The sequence below is a fragment of the Scyliorhinus canicula genome, chromosome 4, assembly GCF_902713615.1.
Source record: "Scyliorhinus canicula chromosome 4, sScyCan1.1, whole genome shotgun sequence".
Classification (NCBI taxonomy): Eukaryota; Metazoa; Chordata; class Chondrichthyes; order Carcharhiniformes; family Scyliorhinidae; genus Scyliorhinus; species Scyliorhinus canicula.
Window position 1 is genome coordinate 226,102,255 of NC_052149.1, and position 17,513 is coordinate 226,119,767.

Consider the following 17,513-nt stretch of genomic DNA (forward strand, 5'->3'; position numbering starts at 1 on the left):
GAGGACGTTGTGTTTTTGCAGGAGACTCACCTGAAGTTGGGGGACCAGCGAAGATGAGGAAGGGGTGGGTGGGGCAGGTGTTGGACATGAAGGCGAGGGGGTGGCGGTGCCGGTTGATGACAAAGTGGAGTTTGAAGTGGGGAGCATTGTGGCCGATCCAGGGGATAGGTATCTGATGGTCAGTGGGAAGCTGGAGGGGATGCCGATGGACTTGGTGAATGTTTGTGCCCTAAATTGGGATGATGTGGACTTCATGAGGCTGGTGTTAGGGAAGATCCCGGGCCTGGACATGCACCGGCTGATAATGGGGGGGGCGGGGGGGGGGGGGATTTTAACATAGCTCTGGATCAGAGTTCATTGAAGGTGTTGGTGGTGTCTAGGGAGCTGGGAGGGGGTTCATGGAGCTCTTGGCCAGTGGAGGGGGGCAGGGGGGCGGACCTGTGGAGACTTGGGAGGCCAAGAGCGAAGGAGTTTTCGTGCTTCTTGCATGTGCAGCAGATGTACCCCCCCAGATCGATTTCTTGGTAATGGATAAGGTGTTGCTGGTGGGGTTGGCCGACTCTGAATATTTGGAGATTGTGGTTTCTGACCACGCGCTGCACTGGGTGGATTTGCACGTAGCCCCGGGGGAGGCCCAACGGGCGAGGTGAAGGTTGGATGCGGGTTGTTGGCGGATGAGGGTGTGTGTGAGAGGGTGAGGGCAGCCATCCGGGGTTATGTGGAGCTGAATGACACCGGGGCAGGTTACAGCCACCACACTGTGGGAAGCACTTAGGGGCAAATTTATTTCAATCTGGGCACAAAGGGAGAGTGGAATGAGAGGAGAGAGCAAGACTGGTGGATGAGATTCTGAGGGTGGATCAGAAATACTCGGTGGTGCCAGAGGAGGGGTTGTTAAAGGGAAGGGATAGGCTCCAAAGGGATCGAGTTGGTGTCCACGGGAAGAGTGTGGGGCAGTTGCGGAGGGCCAGAGGGGCGGTGTACGAGTACGGGGAAAAGACGAGCAGGTTGCTGTAAAAGCTGCCAGCGGTGAGGGAGATTGGTGGGGGGAGGGACGAGAGGGGTAAGGTGGTGACGAACCCAGAGTGAGTAAATGGGGTATTTGAGGCCTCCTACAGAAGGCTGTACGAGTCGGAGCTTCCGCCTGGGAGGAAGGGGATGAGATGGTTCCTGGATGGGTTAGAGTTCCCTAGGGTGGAGGAGGAGAGGGTATAGAGATTGGGGGCCACCATTCGGGCTGAGGGAGGTGACGGACTGCGTTGGTGCGGTGCAGGTAGGAATGGCCCCAGGATCGGATGGGCTCCCAGGGGAGTTTTACAAGAAGTTTGATGCGGAGTTGGGGCCTCTGCTAATGAGGATGTACAATGAGTCGAGGGATAGAGGAAAGCTCCCCACCCACATTGTCACAGGCGTCCATTTCCCTGATGTTCAAGAAAGATAAGGACCCAGAGCAGTGTGTGTCGTACCGCCCGATATCGTTGCTTAATGTTGACGCAAAATTGTCAGCAAAGGTTTTCGTGGATGACGATAGAGGATTGTGTGCCGGGAGTGATAGGGGAGGATCAGACAGGATTTGTGAAGAGGTGGTAATTGTTGGCGAATGTGCGAAGGCTGCTCAATGTTATTATGATGCCCTCGGAGGGGCAGCCGGATCTCAGACATTTATGGGCAGCTGTTGGTGATGGAGCACATATCGCTGGAAGAAGTAAAAGGGAAGTGGGAGGACGAGCTGAGTTTGGACTCGATGGGCCGAGTGGCCTAATTCTGCTCCTATGTTTTATGGGGGGGTGGGGGGAGAGGCGTGGAATGAGGCACTTCATAGGGTTAACGTGACCTCCTCTTGTGTAAGGTTAAGTCTGATATAGTTCAAGGTGGTGCACAGGGCGCACCTGACCAAGGTGTGTATGAGTGGGTTTTTCCTCAGGGATGGTGGACTGGTGTGAGCAGTGCTCGAGGGGGCCGGTGAATCACATACACATGTTCTGGTCCTGCCCCAAGCTTGTTAATTTTTGGGTCTCCTTTTTTGGAACAATGTCAGGGATTCTGGGTGTTAAACTGGAGCTGTGACCATTGGAGGCCATTTTTGGAGAGTTGGCTGGTGCTGCAATCAGGGATGAAGGCAGATGCCTTGGCCTTCACCTCGCCAATAGCCCAGCGGTGAGTCTTACTCAGGTGCAGGTCTCTGGTTCCACCTTGGACTTCAGCCTGGTTAGGGAACCTGATGGGAGGGGCTATTGACCCATCGACCACTGCACCCCCCTTGGGAAAGTGTATCCCACCTACGCCCATAGCCTCACCCTATCCCGTAACACCAGTAAACCCCATCTACTACTTTTTGGACAGTAAAGGGGCAATTTTGGGGTGGCCAATCCACCTAATCGCACACTATTGGACATTGAGAAGATCAACCATGCCATGAGAGGGTTGATTAGGAGTTTTACTCAATGTACAGGCCATTCATTGCCCTTTTCAGGGAGCAGATGTTGAGGGTGAAGGGGAGGTTGATCACCGTCTAGTTCAAGTTCTTCCTTTGTGGGGGCGGGGGGTTAGGCTGGGTATGAAACTGGGTTGGGATGGGTGTGTGTTGTATTGGTGGGTTATTTTTGTAAATAGGAAAATTTTGTTTGAGGGAGGGGAGCCGAGGGCCTGATGGATGAATTGAGGGAGGGGAGACAGAGAGTGGAGGTTGAGGGAATATCAAGGGAGACAAGACTGGGAGGAGGGGTGAGGGAAAAGAAACTCAAGGAGGGGAAATGCCAGAGGTGGGTGAATGGGGGGTGGGGGGGGGGGGGGGGGGGGGGGGCAATCAGAGTCTCCCACAGTATGAAGATTCTGTACATCTCTTGTGTGTCTGAGTGAATTGACGGCCATCAGCGTAAGGATTCTACAGGATGATGTGTTCACCTTCCCCCGTCTCCAGATCACTACGATTAAAATTAAATCATTTATTGGGTGTCAGTTCCAAGTGTCCAAGGGGTTTAACATTCATTTGTATCAATGAATTGCACTTGTGGTTTGATAAGAAAGGGAACTAACATAGGGGAACTGGAATATTCAGAGTCATGCAACATTAAGATTAAAGTGTCTTAATTCATCTAATAACCATTTCCTATGATGTCCCTCAAGGGGAGAGAAGATAAATGAGGTGTTCAGCTGAAGTCGGTTAAAATGCAGAAGAGTGCTAATGTTATTAAGTCTCCATTTTAGAGTCATTTATTCTTTTAAAAATAATATTTTGATGTTACTTATTAATGTTTGTAGATTAACACCAAAAATATGTCAATTTGGGAAGAGGAGGGGCTAATTGGTTGGAGAGATGCCATACTAAAGCACCACAGTGCCACAACTGGCAGGGAGGAGGTAATTGCTATACGACATGTTTATATGGACCATCTCCATTGTTAAGAGAAAAAGGAAGTTATAACGCAAGACCATCCCTTTAAAGTCTGACAAGAGATTTACAAATAGAGGCATGCAGTTCAAAAGCAAGAGAATTATATCAATTTCAACCTTCATTAATCATTGCTGAGGCATCAGCTGGAGCATATGGCTAAATCTGGGCAGCTGTCTTTGGGAAGGATGTCTTTAGGGAAGATTTGGTGAGGTTGCAGTTGAGAAATTACTGGAACACCACGAGGGGTGAGAAACCTCAGATGTGTGGAGAGACTGGAGATATTCTCCTTTGAGCCAGGATGTTAAGGGGAGATTTAATGGAGGTGTTTCGAATGACAAAGGATTTTGACAGAGTGTGCAGTGGCAAGAGTGGTAAGCAGAAACACAGAGTTCAGGTGATTAGCAAAAGAGAAGAAAGAGGGGAGATGAATATTTGTTAAGCTGCGAGTTGTTACAATCTGGAATGGGAGGGTTATGGTAAAAGATTCGGTAATCACTACATTCTTGAAGGGGAAACAGGGCACTGGGGAAAGAGAAGGGGGACAAATTGGACAGCTTACGCGAAAAGCTAGCACAGGCATGATAGCTTAGATTTCTGTGCTTATTATTTTACAATGTAATGTTTCTGTGAATTGATGCAAATATAATATATCTATGGATAATGTAAGATGTAGGAGTGAATTCTGGCCCTCTGCTGGTGGCGGGATTCTCTGATCCCGCTGGCAATAGACCCCCGCCCGCGGGATTCTCGGTGGCGTGGGGTGGCTTCAATGGGGATTCCCATCGACAGCAGCAGGAGTAGAGGATCCCAGCGCCAGCGAACAGTGCGCCACCTCCCCCTGCCGAATAGCACGCGGCTGGGAGGCCAGAGAATGCTGCCCATAATCTTACTATATTATTATATTATCTCATATAGTATAGGATATATTTCTTATATGTGTAATCCACAAGATGTAACGTAATAATATACAATATTAGAAATGTGCGTGAGAGAGCCATTAATGATGTGCTTGCTCACATTACTGCCTTACAATATTTCCACCGCATTAGGTGAAGCAGTTGCTCCAGTTTTCAGATATTAGAAGAGGCGGTTATAATGTATATTTAGTTTAATGTCCTTGTACAGACAATTATATAAAACTGTTTTAAACCACTCCAAAGTACAACTGAGACCATAGAGTGTTGTCAGACTGTTGTCCATCTCTGGGCCCTGTGCCTGTTAACAGATGGTTAACTGTTAAATGAGCCTCTAGAAACACAGAAACAAACATCTCCACCAATGACAAGCTGTAAAAGCTGATGCACAATTCACAGCATGTAACAGCAAATAGCAACTATCTAACAAGAGAGAATCCTACACAGAGACAGAAATACTGCTTCATTAGGGAACGCTGTTAAAAAACCTTAACACTTTTTTTGTCTCTTTAAGGGCGGTTTGAAATAATATTCAGCGAAAGTCACTTGAAGTGAAGAATGACCTTAAGAAGCTGTGTTTAATATTTCAACGTCAGGACCTTCATTTTCTTGACATTTTGTAATTATCTGAGCTTTAATAAAAGCAAAACTTCAAACCAGCACAATATCCCTCACATCCCTCTCAGCACTATCATTCCACTTCATCAATTAACTTCATTCTTCCCTTCACTTTCCTACTGTCATTGCACCCCCCCCCCCCCCCCCCCCCCCCCCCAGCAATTTATTCCGCTTCGTTTTGTATTTACTCATTAGCTCCTTGCTCTTTTTTCTCTGGACTGAATATTCTACAACTGGAGCGAATGCAGTTCGAATATTTATGGATTGTGCGAGAGCTGGACATAGTACCGGGACTGGGTTAGTGATCAGTTGGAATGAGCTTCCCCGTGGCTAGCTCCGTCAGACAGAGCAATTAATGCAAGATCGTGATTCCTGTCAGAAATACTAAACACCGACTAGAAAGAAATGGTCCACCGAAGATAAACAGACACAATTCTGCTCCCACGCGGAATAGTTTGATATAGATCTTTACTCTCAGAGTCCTCCTCCCAATTATTGCAGCTTTACAATATTTTCCAACAAAAGATTTCCTTAATTGAAGATTGTTATTTTAAAAAGTCCCCATAACGTGTATGTTCAGTTCACGGAGCCATTCCTGGATTGTTTTGTGTTGCTTGGCGACGTTATGAAATCCCTGTGGCACCCAGGCTCATTCCACTCGTATGGCTCATGCGGGGTAAGGTTTGCATGGACTTGCTGTAGTCATGGGTTACAAGGCGCCCGTTCTCTCCGGTGCCTCCCTGTGCTGGGACCCTCTCTGAGCTCCTCATCGCTTCACTTATCGAAAGCTGCTGAGAGGAAGGAGAGAAAATACTAGATAAGATAACGGCTACAGTTACCAAGAGTAAAACACAGAAACTAGAAGGAGACCATTCAGCCCCTCGAGCCTGCTCCACCATTCATTATGGCCTATCATCCAACTCGATAGCCTAATCCTGCCCTCCCCCCCCATATCCTTTGATCCCCTTCGCCCCAAGTGCTATATCTAACTGGCTCTTGAAAACATACTGCATTGGCCTCAACTACTTTCTGTGGTCACAAATTCCACAGCCTCATCACTCTTTGGGTGAAGAAATTTCTCTTCACCTCTGTCCTAAATGGTCAACCCCATATCTTCAGACTGTAAGGGCAGCACGTTAGCATTGTGGATAGCACAATTGCTTCACAGCTCCAGGGTCCCAGGTTCGATTCCTACTTGGCTCACTGTCTGTGCGGAGTCTGCACATCCTCCCCGTGTGTGCGTGGGTTTCCTCCGGGTGCTCCGGTTTCCTCCCACAGTCCAAAGATGTGCAGGTTGGGTGGATTGCCCATGATAAATTGCCCTCCATGTACAAAATTGCCTTTAGTGTTGGGTGGGGTTACTGGGTTATGGGATAGGGTGGAGGTGTTGACCTTGGGTAGGGTGCTCTTTCCAAGAGCCGGTGCAGACTCGATGGGTCTAATGGCCTCCTTCTGCACTGTAAATTCTATGATAACTCCTGGTTCTGGACACACCCATAATCGGGAACATCCTCATGCATCTATCCTGTCTAGTCCTGTTAGAATTTTATAGGTTTCTATGAGATCCCACCCCCTCATTCTTCCGAACTCCAGCGAATACAATTCTAACTGGTTCAATCTCTCCTCATACGTCCGTTAAAGACTCCTGGTAGGATATGAACCCACAGCTGACATAACCACAAATCCTTAACTGACATAACCACAAATCCTTTGCTGCCACCTCAAGGTCTGGAGCATTTAGACTCCAAAGTTAATTCTTGCAGCAGGAAACTCCTGGATCTCAGCACTCGGAATGAAACCCGGGAATGGAGAATAAACTGACAGGGAGGCCGATGTAATGTCAGGGTGGCAGAGCGAGTGGCGTCAGGGCAGGTGGAAGATAATTTGAGTTCCTGGAGATTGGCCGGTTGAGTTAGGGGATAGTTGGTTGGATGCCTATTACACAAAGAGGATTCCTGGTGATCGGGCATTAGACTGGGGGGACTGGGGTTCCAGTGAATGTGAAGAGGACATGAGAAACTATCGGAGGAATTAGTTGCGGTCTTGCAACAGTGAAATGCAAGCCGGTGAATGGTGATTTTTCACCACGGTATCTGTGTGAGAGAAAAATCCAATTCGTCCATGCATCAGACAGATTAAAATCTGATTTAATGAAATCGCAGGGAAATATAATTAGAGGTAATTGGAATGAGTACCCGGGGAGAAGATTAGGCACTTTCTGTGACAGAAAGAGACAGCTGTCTGGTAAACGAGGATCAATTATAAATGAGAGGTGGAGAATCAGAACCACATGAACTCTGGGGGCTGCTGAGTGTAGCACTCTGCATGATAGGATTGAGTTTGTCTAATTGTTATTGAGCTCCCTGGAGCGGGTTTTTCTGCAATTTGTTCTTTGCATAAGCTTTTTACAAAAGATTATATTTACATGCAAAGTGAATTGAGCATTTTTCCTGGGGATGGATCACCTGCACATCTCAGCTGTGTGTCTGGATCTGTTATCTGTTATTCTCCACCTCTTGCACACTGCATTGCATCCAAAGAAAAGATTGAATGAGGAGCTGAGGTCTCTCTACACTGCTGTGGTGAATTTACATTCACCACAACTGCCAAAGACTTGCCATTTTAGCAGCAAACTTCAAACTCTTTCGGTTGTTCCACTCCCACATCGGTTAAAATTGTGGCTTCTGCTTCATTGGTGAATTCCAACTTGGTAATGGCAGCAGCCACCAGGCTAACCTTCACCCAGTTACAGCTAGTTCAGCTATTTTACTCCATGGTTGGTTGGTTGGCGGGGGGGGCAGGGCAGAAGACTGATGTTAGGAATGAAAGACTGAGGGCGCGGTTCTCCGCTCCCCACGCTGAGTGGGAGGACCGGGCGACTCACAACACGCCGCCCTGGCACACCCCGCGATTCTCCCACCCCCCGTTCGCAGAATCGCTGCTCGCCGTTTTTCACAGCGACCGGCGATTCCAGATGGGCCGAGCAGCCTGACATTCCCGACCGGTTCACGCCGGCGGCAACCACACCTGGTCACTACCATCGTGAACATGGTGCCAAATCTTCGTTTGTGGCTTGTGGGGGGCGGAGAGGGGAGTGAGCACCACGGCCGTGCTCGGGAGGGGACTGGCCCGCGATCGGTGCCCACCGATCGTTGGGCCGGCGTCTCCAAGGGACGCACTCTTTCCCCTCTGCCGCCCCGCTAGATCAAGCCGCCACGTCTTGTGGGGCAGCGGAGGGGAAGACGGCAACTGGGCATGCGAGGGTTGGAGCCGGCCAACCTGTGCATGCGCGGCTGGCGTCACTCAGGCGCAACCCTCGCGTCATTCTCGGCGCGCCGCCTTGACGCAAGCGTCAAGTCCCGGCAGCCGAGATTTACGGAGCGCCGCTCCTAGCCCCCTGGGGGGGGGGGGGGGGGGTGAATAGGGTGTGAGGAGCGTCTTCCGAGGCTGTCGTGAAACTCGGCCGAGTTCACAACGGCCTTCCCGATGCCGCACGGGAGCGGACAATTCCGCCCTGATTGTTGGATGCTCTTATGTTAATCTTGCAAAGCTGGCAGGAACAGCGTGGGAGTAAATGGCATAAAAGTTGTCCTTTTTGTTTCATTTATGTTTTAATGGCATATAGACATCACTGGCAATGTCAGCATTTATTGCCCATCTCTAATTAATAATAATTGATTGCCCAGTGAGAGCAGTTAGGAATCAACCACATTGCTGTGGGTCTGCAGTTACACGTAGGTCAGACCGGGTAAGGGTGGCAGATTTCCTCCCCTAAAGGGTGTTAGTGAATCAAATGGGTTTTTATGACAATCGATGATAGCGAGTGGTCTCCATTACTGAGATGACTCTTCATTCTAGACTTTTATCCATGTGGCACAGTGGTTAGCACTGGGACTGCGGCGCCGAGCGCCCGGGTTCGAATCCCGGCCCTGCGTCACTGTCCATGTGGAGTTTGCACGTTCTCCCTGTGTCTGCGTGGGTTTCACCCCCACAACCCAAAGATGTGCAGGTTAGGTGGATTGGCCACTCTAAATTGCCCCTTAATTGAAAAAAAATAATTGGGTGCTCTAATTTTTTTTAAAATTCTAGACTTTTATTGATTAATTGAATTTATTGATTGAATTTAAATTCCATCATCTGCTGTGTTAGGAATTGAACCTGTGTCACCAGAGCATTAGCCTGGACTAATTTCTCGTCCAGTGACATTACCAATATGCTCATCTCCTAAATCCCTACTGTCTTACATCTGCTCATCCCATATCTCGCATTCCAAACTTCCCATCCTACCCCATCTCCGTCCCACCCCACATTCATGCATCCCAGATCTCCCTGTCTTACCTTCCGGTCTCAAACTCCCGCCATCCCATCACCATCTCCCCATTCCTCTCTTTGACCAGGAGGTCTAATACCACTGCCCCAAATGTTCTCTGCCTCACCCTCCCTTCCCCACATCTGTCCCACCCCCCCCTTCCAATCCCTTCCACCCCGTGTCCCAAATCCCTCTGTCCCACCCTCATGCCCACATCCTCTGTCCCATCGATTCATCCCCATCTGATGCTCTGTTCCCCACTCCATAAAACCACCCTGTCGCACCCACCTAAGCTTCTCCCATTGCGATTGCCCATCCCAAACCCCTGCTGTTCCACCCCAGCCATCTCTCCAGCTGTCTCAGCATCTCCATCTCAAAGTCCCCCCTCACCACCTGCTCCTTGCCGCTCCTCCATGTCTCTGCACCGTGTTCCACACCCATCTCGCATCCCCCATTCCAACATGGGTTCAACTAAGCGGCAAGGGCTTGGCTCCTTCAGCTGATTTGCTTTCCATCCCAAAACACATGCAACTTTGGCAAGTCCGCTCATGCCCCTGAATTGTGCCAGGAGGCTGTGTAATGATTGGTCACCTTCATACGTGTTGCTTCTGTCCTTGACTTGTAACAGAACTCCACCAGGGCCACGAGCATTGCCAGTCCAAGGCCACCAATCAGGATGTAGAAAACCCCTGCTACGTTGCTCAGGCTCAGCGCACTCGTCTTGTCCTGAATGAGGCGAAGGAAAGGATAAATTTACTCAGAATAGGTTCACAACAAAACAAACACCGAAGAAGAACTTGAGTTACGGGTTGAACTTGGCTTTGAATCATTCTGTGAGCCAGGAGACAGCAGGTTCAGAAATGGAAATAAATAAACTGGGTGAGGGACAGCAAATGGGCTGAGTTGTTTCCCTCAAATGCAGAAAGCCAAGATCGAGCCCGCACTGACAAGTTGACAAATTCCATACAGTTTATCTCAAGTCACTAACTTGCTTCCTGAAGCCAAAGGACGCACCGCTTTTTACCATTATTGGCACATTCTGATATGTTTGGAGATTTAAATGTCCCCCGTGAGGCATCATTTTGGAATGAGTTAGGAGCTAGTGTGTAAGGAACATACAGGACACTAAATGTCGGGGTCTTTAGAGATTGAATGTGGCGGGGGGGGGGGGGGGGGCACTGAGAGTGGGGAAGCTGTGGTGCGGGGTGGGTGGGGGGGGGGGGGTTGCTCAGTTTGTAACCTACGATTGAGAAATTAATTCTTTTGAGTAGAGAATCAGTGAACACAAACTGGCCATGCGTCACTGGTTGGAGGTAATGAGGAGGTCCCCAGGCACTGAGCACTGACTGGTACTCACTCGAGGGACAAAGCAGGTCAGACAAACAGCTCAGTCGCTCACATACCTCTGGTGTCCCTGAGCTGTTGCTTTTGTTCTTTTTAATTATCCATGCCGATGAATGAATGAGTTATTGATCTGATGGATGGGCCAGCTGTAGATGGGGCAGCCTGGTGCAGAGTTAGCTTCAAAAGATCAGCCTGGAATGGCCACAAACCACTCACATTAAACCCCAACCGGGGCGATTCTAAACTGTAGCTCCCATTAAATTATCTTAAATTATTGTCAAACAAAAAAAAAGAGAAGTGATCACAGAGAGAGCGGTTCGCTGTTTATTGGCATTGTATCTCTGGGGTCTCAGGACTCTGGGTGTCTGTGACTCCTGCGTTCAAGCACAATGGCGGATGAAGGGTTAACAAACATCCGCCTGTCACTCATTACCGCTAATGGTCCACGTTAACAGGTGGATATCAATTGCCCAGACACCTCACCCTCTCATCACAGTCCAAGCTGGGTGCAGTCTTCTAAAATGCCCAGATATGCACATGATCTGTGACTAGCTGCAACCTTGTTGGGATGCAGGGGGGTTAACACTGACAGGAGGATGTGTGTGAGAGGAATCTGGATGCAGACGTGCCTTGCCAGAGATTGACTGTGCAAGAAATGGGTCCACAGCTAGTGTTGAACAGTTACACCGATCCTGGCTGATTTACACAAAACGGCTTTGAGTATTAGACTGAGACAAGGCAGGAGTAAGCGAGTGAGCAGGAGGAACCAAAGTGAGAGAATGAGATGCCAGTGGATTCACAGCAGCTTCACTGTGACTGGCAGGAATTGAATAATGTGTGATGAGCGAGATAATAAAACCCATTACAGGGAGCCCAAACAGTGTTAGTGCCACTGTAAATAGGAAAACATGTTACTCAGCGTAACTATCAGGAAAGGTTGCACAGGCTGGGGTTCCTTTTTCTAGGCCAGTGAAAACAAAGGGCCGACCGGCTGGAGGTCATTGAGATTATGCGAGGAATTAAAAGGGCAGGCGTAGAGATGATGTTTCCACTTACCAAAACTCGGCTAGGGGCCATAAATCTAAACCGGTCTCTATCCAGGGAACGGTGAGAATATGCAATAGTATGGATGCAGTTAAGGGAAAGTTAGATATGTACATGAGGGGGAAAAGGAATAGAAAGATGTATTATAAAAACAGAAAATGCTGGAATTCAGCAGCATCGTGGAGAGGAACAGGTTTAGTTTCAGGCCAATGACGCTTCATCGGAGCTCGGATAAGGGTCATTAATCTAAAATATCAATTCTGTTTCTCTCTACACAGCTGCTGCCCGACCTGGCCAGTGTTTCCAACATTTTCCGCTTTTTAATTTCATATTTCAAGCATTTTGCTTTTGAAGAAGGATGTATCGATGGGGCTCGATGAGGTTGGGGTTGGGGTTGGGGGGTGGCTGGTGAGGCGTGTAAAGACGGGCATGGATCAGTTTTTGTGTAGTTCGACTTTGAAGCCCCTGGTGATCGTACCCCACCAAATATTGTGGTGCCAGCTCTGGTGGGTTTTCCCCTCTCTGGGTCGCTAAGATATCCTCCCAGTTGGCTCCTTCAGCTGACTGACTCTGAGCCGTGTGAGTGTGGCCTCTGTGCTTTATTAGCGGGTTCCCCTCTGGTTAGCATGCGTTACGTGCGTTATGGTACGGCGACTAACCTTACTGCTGGAGTCCTTGCTTCCACATTCACCTTTATCGTACCACCATTTGTTTTTCAGCTTGTCTAAGATGCCTTGCTCACTGAGTTTCAATACTGCAAGGTTTACTCGATTTCTTCACGTGAAACATAACATAAATAACATTATCAATGTTATTTTATGTTATCCATTACAAAATACATTACTGATTCACAATTCCAAGTGATAGGTGCTCAGTGCTCCATCTGGCTGGGGTGTCCCACCTGACCCACTGTGCCCAGCCGGATGTGCAAAACTCTATCACTATGCGTAACCAGCAGTCTCCAGCCACCACTTGGCGAAGCCTGGGAGATCAAAGCAGATATATACCCTCAGCTGGGACACATCAGGCCACATGGATACAATAGACATTGGAAAACAACACCAGGAACTGTCAGGGTCTGGGGTAAAGGCACGTCCACTTTGAAGCTGCCCATTAGTTTCTTCCCCAAGATCGCAAATCGAGACGGAATGAAAGGTTCAGAATCCTGGAAGCAAGCCTAGAGCAGATGTGTGATTGGGGCATCGGTTATCATCGAATTTATAGTGCAGAAGGAGGCCATTTAGCCCGTCGAGTCTGCACCGGCCCTTGAAAGAGCACCCCACTTAAGTCCACGCCTCCACCTATCCCTGTAACCCCACCTAACCTTTGGACACTAAGGGGCAATCTAGCATGGCTAATCCACCTAACCTACACATCTTTGGACTGTGGGAGGAAACTGGAGCACCTGGAGGAAACCCACGCAGACACACGGGGAGAAAGTGTCACCCGAGGCCGGAACTGAACCCAGGACCCTGGAGCTGTGAGGCAGCAGTGATAATCACTGTGCCACCGTGCCGGTAGCGTAGTGCTTGCTGATGGAGCGTCTCTGTCACCTCTGCCTGAATGGAGACCTCTCCAGTGCATTCACAGTCGAAGGGAAGGTGGACACAGTAAGAAGTCTTACAACACCAGGTTAAAGACTAACAGGTTTGTTTGGAGTCACTAGCTTTCGGAGCACTGCTCCTTCCTCAGGTGAGTCAGGTAAGGACAGGTGGGTTGAAGCGGTGTCACAAGTCAGTCACTGTACTGTTTTAAAACCTGCACCCCAGGCTCAACCAGTGATTCTGACTGTGAGTCCTCGAATTTATTTCCGGACTGTTTTTGGGTGATGAGGTTGTAAATTATAGACAACTGTCTCCAGAAAGGAGGGTGAGGGAATATTAAACCCTCAACTGCAGTTAAACTCGATCTGTCAGACTTGCCACCAATACTGGACAGAAAGTATGGAACATTACACATTCCCCTCAGGATTAGGATTGGTGCCTGGGGGGGGGGGGGGGGGTGGAGATGTGGGGGCGGGGAGGGGTCAACATCAGGATAATGCCGGGCTGGACAGTCTATACCCCGGGTCAGAATGTCAGGGATTGACCAAAAACCTCCAATCATCGAACTAGGACTTTAGCGTTAAACTGTTCAGCCCCTCTCGGATACAGACTGTCCCCCCTTCCCCATCCCGGATACAGACTGTCCCCCCTTCCCCATCCCGGATACAGACTGTCCCCCCTTCCCCATCCCGGATACAGACTGTCCCCCCTTCCCCATCCCGGATACAGACTGTACCCCCTTCCCCATCCCGGATACAGACTGTACCCCCTTCCCCATCCCGGATACAGAATGTACCCCCTTCCCAATTCCAGACACAGACTGTATCCCCTTCCCCATCCCGGATACAGACTGTACCCCCTTCTCCATCCCGGATACAGACTGTACCCCCTTCCCCATCCCGGATACAGACTGTCCCCCCTTCCCCATCCCGGATACAGACTGTACCCCCTTCCCCATCCCGGATACAGACTGTACCCCCTTCCCCATCCCGGATACAGACTGTACCCCCTTCCCCATCCCGGATACAGACTGTCCCCCCTTCCCCATCCCGGATACAGACTGTACCCCCTTCCCCATCCCGGATACAGACTGTACCCCCTTCCCCATCCCGGATCCAGACTGCACCCCCTTTCCCATCCCGGGCACAGACTGTCCCCCCTTCCCCATCCCGGATACAGACTGTCCCCCCCTTCCCCATCCCGGATACAGACTGTACGCCCTTCCCCATCCCGGATACAGGCTGTACCCCCTTCCCTATCCTGGATACAGACTGTTCCCCATCCCGGATACAGACTGTACCCCCCTCCCCATCCCAGATACAGACTGTACCCCCCTTCCCCATCCTGGATACAGACTGTACCCCCTTCTCCATCCCAGATACAGACTGTACCCCCTTCCCCATCCCGGATACAGACTGTACTCCCTTCCCCGTCCCGGATACAGACTGTATCCCCTTCCCCATCCCGGATATAGACTGTCCTCCCTTCCCCATCCCTGATACAGAATGTACCCCCTTCCCTATCCTGGATACAGACTGTTCCCCCTTCCCCATCCCGGATACAGACTGTACCCCCTCCCCATCCCGGATACAGAATGTACCCCCTTCCCATCCCGGATACAGACTGTTCCCCCTTCCCCATCCCGGATACAGACTGTATCCCCTTCCCCATCCCGGATACAGACTGTACCCCCTTCCCCATCCCAGATACAGACTGTACCCCCTTCCCCATCCCGGATACAGACTGTACCCCCTTCCCCATCCCAGATACAGACTGTACCCCCTTCCCCATCCCGGATACAGACTGTACCCCCTCCCCATCCCGGATACAGACTGTACCCCCTTCCCCATCCCAGATACAGACTGTCCCCCCTTCCCCATCCCGGATACAGACTGTACCCCCTTCCCCATCCCGGATACAGACTGTACCCCCTTCCCCATCCCGGATACAGAATGTACCCCCTTCCCAATTCCAGACACAGACTGTATCCCCTTCCCCATCCCGGATACAGACTGTACCCCCTTCTCCATCCCGGATACAGACTGTACCCCCTTCCCCATCCCGGATACAGACTGTCCCCCCTTCCCCATCCCGGATACAGACTGTACCCCCTTCCCCATCCCGGATACAGACTGTACCCCCTTCCCCATCCCGGATACAGACTGTACCCCCTTCCCCATCCCGGATACAGACTGTCCCCCCTTCCCCATCCCGGATACAGACTGTACGCCCTTCCCCATCCCGGATACAGGCTGTACCCCCTTCCCCATCCCGGATCCAGACTGCACCCCCTTTCCCATCCCGGGCACAGACTGTCCCCCCTTCCCCATCCCGGATACAGACTGTCCCCCCCTTCCCCATCCCGGATACAGACTGTACGCCCTTCCCCATCCCGGATACAGGCTGTACCCCCTTCCCCATCCCGGATCCAGACTGCACCCCCTTCCCCATCCCGGACACAGACTGTCCTCCCTTCCCCATCCCTGATACAGAATGTACCCCCTTCCCTATCCTGGATACAGACTGTTCCCCATCCCGGATACAGACTGTACCCCCCTCCCCATCCCAGATACAGACTGTACCCCCTTCCCCATCCTGGATACAGACTGTCCCCCCTTCCCCATCCCGGATACAGACTGTACGCCCTTCCCCATCCCGGATACAGACTGTACCCCCTTCCCCATCCCGGATCCAGACTGCACCCCCTTTCCCATCCCGGGCACAGACTGTCCCCCCTTCCCCATCCCGGATACAGACTGTCCCCCCCTTCCCCATCCCGGATACAGACTGTACGCCCTTCCCCATCCCGGATACAGGCTGTACCCCCTTCCCTATCCTGGATACAGACTGTTCCCCATCCCGGATACAGACTGTACCCCCCTCCCCATCCCAGATACAGACTGTACCCCCTTCCCCATCCTGGATACAGACTGTACCCCCTTCTCCATCCCAGATACAGACTGTACCCCCTTCCCCATCCCGGATACAGACTGTACTCCCTTCCCCGTCCCGGATACAGACTGTATCCCCTTCCCCATCCCGGATATAGACTGTCCTCCCTTCCCCATCCCTGATACAGAATGTACCCCCTTCCCTATCCTGGATACAGACTGTTCCCCCTTCCCCATCCCGGATACAGACTGTACCCCCTCCCCATCCCGGATACAGAATGTACCCCCTTCCATCCCGGATACAGACTGTTCCCCCTTCCCCATCCCGGATACAGACTGTATCCCCTTCCCCATCCCGGATACAGACTGTACCCCCTTCCCCATCCCAGATACAGACTGTACCCCCTTCCCCATCCCGGATACAGACTGTACCCCCTTCCCATCCCAGATACAGACTGTACCCCCTTCCCCATCCCGGATACAGACTGTACCCCCTCCCCATCCCGGATACAGACTGTACCCCCTTCCCCATCCCAGATACAGACTGTCCCCCCTTCCCCATCCCGGATACAGACTGTACCCCCTTCCCCATCCCGGATACAGACTGTACCCCCTTCCCCATCCCGGATACAGAATGTACCCCCTTCCCAATTCCAGACACAGACTGTATCCCCTTCCCCATCCCGGATACAGACTGTACCCCCTTCTCCATCCCGGATACAGACTGTACCCCCTTCCCCATCCCGGATACAGACTGTCCCCCCTTCCCCATCCCGGATACAGACTGTACCCCCTTCCCCATCCCGGATACAGACTGTACCCCCTTCCCCATCCCGGATACAGACTGTACCCCCTTCCCCATCCCGGATACAGACTGTCCCCCCTTCCCCATCCCGGATACAGACTGTACGCCCTTCCCCATCCCGGATACAGACTGTACCCCCTTCCCCATCCCGGATCCAGACTGCACCCCCTTTCCCATCCCGGGCACAGACTGTCCCCCCTTCCCCATCCCGGATACAGACTGTCCCCCCCCTTCCCCATCCCGGATACAGACTGTACGCCCTTCCCCATCCCGGATACAGGCTGTACCCCCTTCCCCATCCCGGATCCAGACTGCACCCCCTTCCCCATCCCGGACACAGACTGTCCTCCCTTCCCCATCCCTGATACAGAATGTACCCCCTTCCCTATCCTGGATACAGACTGTTCCCCATCCCGGATACAGACTGTACCCCCCTCCCCATCCCAGATACAGACTGTACCCCCTTCCCCATCCTGGATACAGACTGTACCCCCTTCTCCATCCCAGATACAGACTGTACCCCCTTCCCCATCCCGGATACAGACTGTACTCCCTTCCCCGTCCCGGATACAGACTGTATCCCCTTCCCCATCCCGGATATAGACTGTCCTCCCCTTCCCCATCCCTGATACAGAATGTACCCCCTTCCC

General features: G+C 51.2%; 1 protein-coding gene across 4 annotated transcripts in view; it reads right to left on the reverse strand.

Annotated features, from left to right (window-relative positions):
- Positions 1-5,377: 5,377 nt before the first annotated feature.
- Positions 5,378-17,513, reverse strand: part of gria1a (glutamate receptor, ionotropic, AMPA 1a) — a 243,974-nt gene continuing 231,838 nt past the window's right edge. Inside the window, exons 14-16 of one of the 4 annotated variants that reach the window (XM_038796182.1) lie at positions 12,283-12,397; positions 9,827-9,961; positions 5,378-5,714 (exon numbers count right to left, since the gene is read on the reverse strand). In XM_038796182.1, coding sequence (XP_038652110.1) covers positions 5,550-5,714; positions 9,827-9,961; positions 12,283-12,397 — 415 coding nt within the window. In that variant the 3' untranslated portion in view covers positions 5,378-5,549. Of the gene's footprint in view, positions 5,718-9,826; positions 9,962-12,282; positions 12,398-17,513 lie in introns of all 4 variants that reach the window. The other 3 variants (XM_038796180.1, XM_038796179.1, XM_038796181.1) reach the window with 3 other exon arrangements.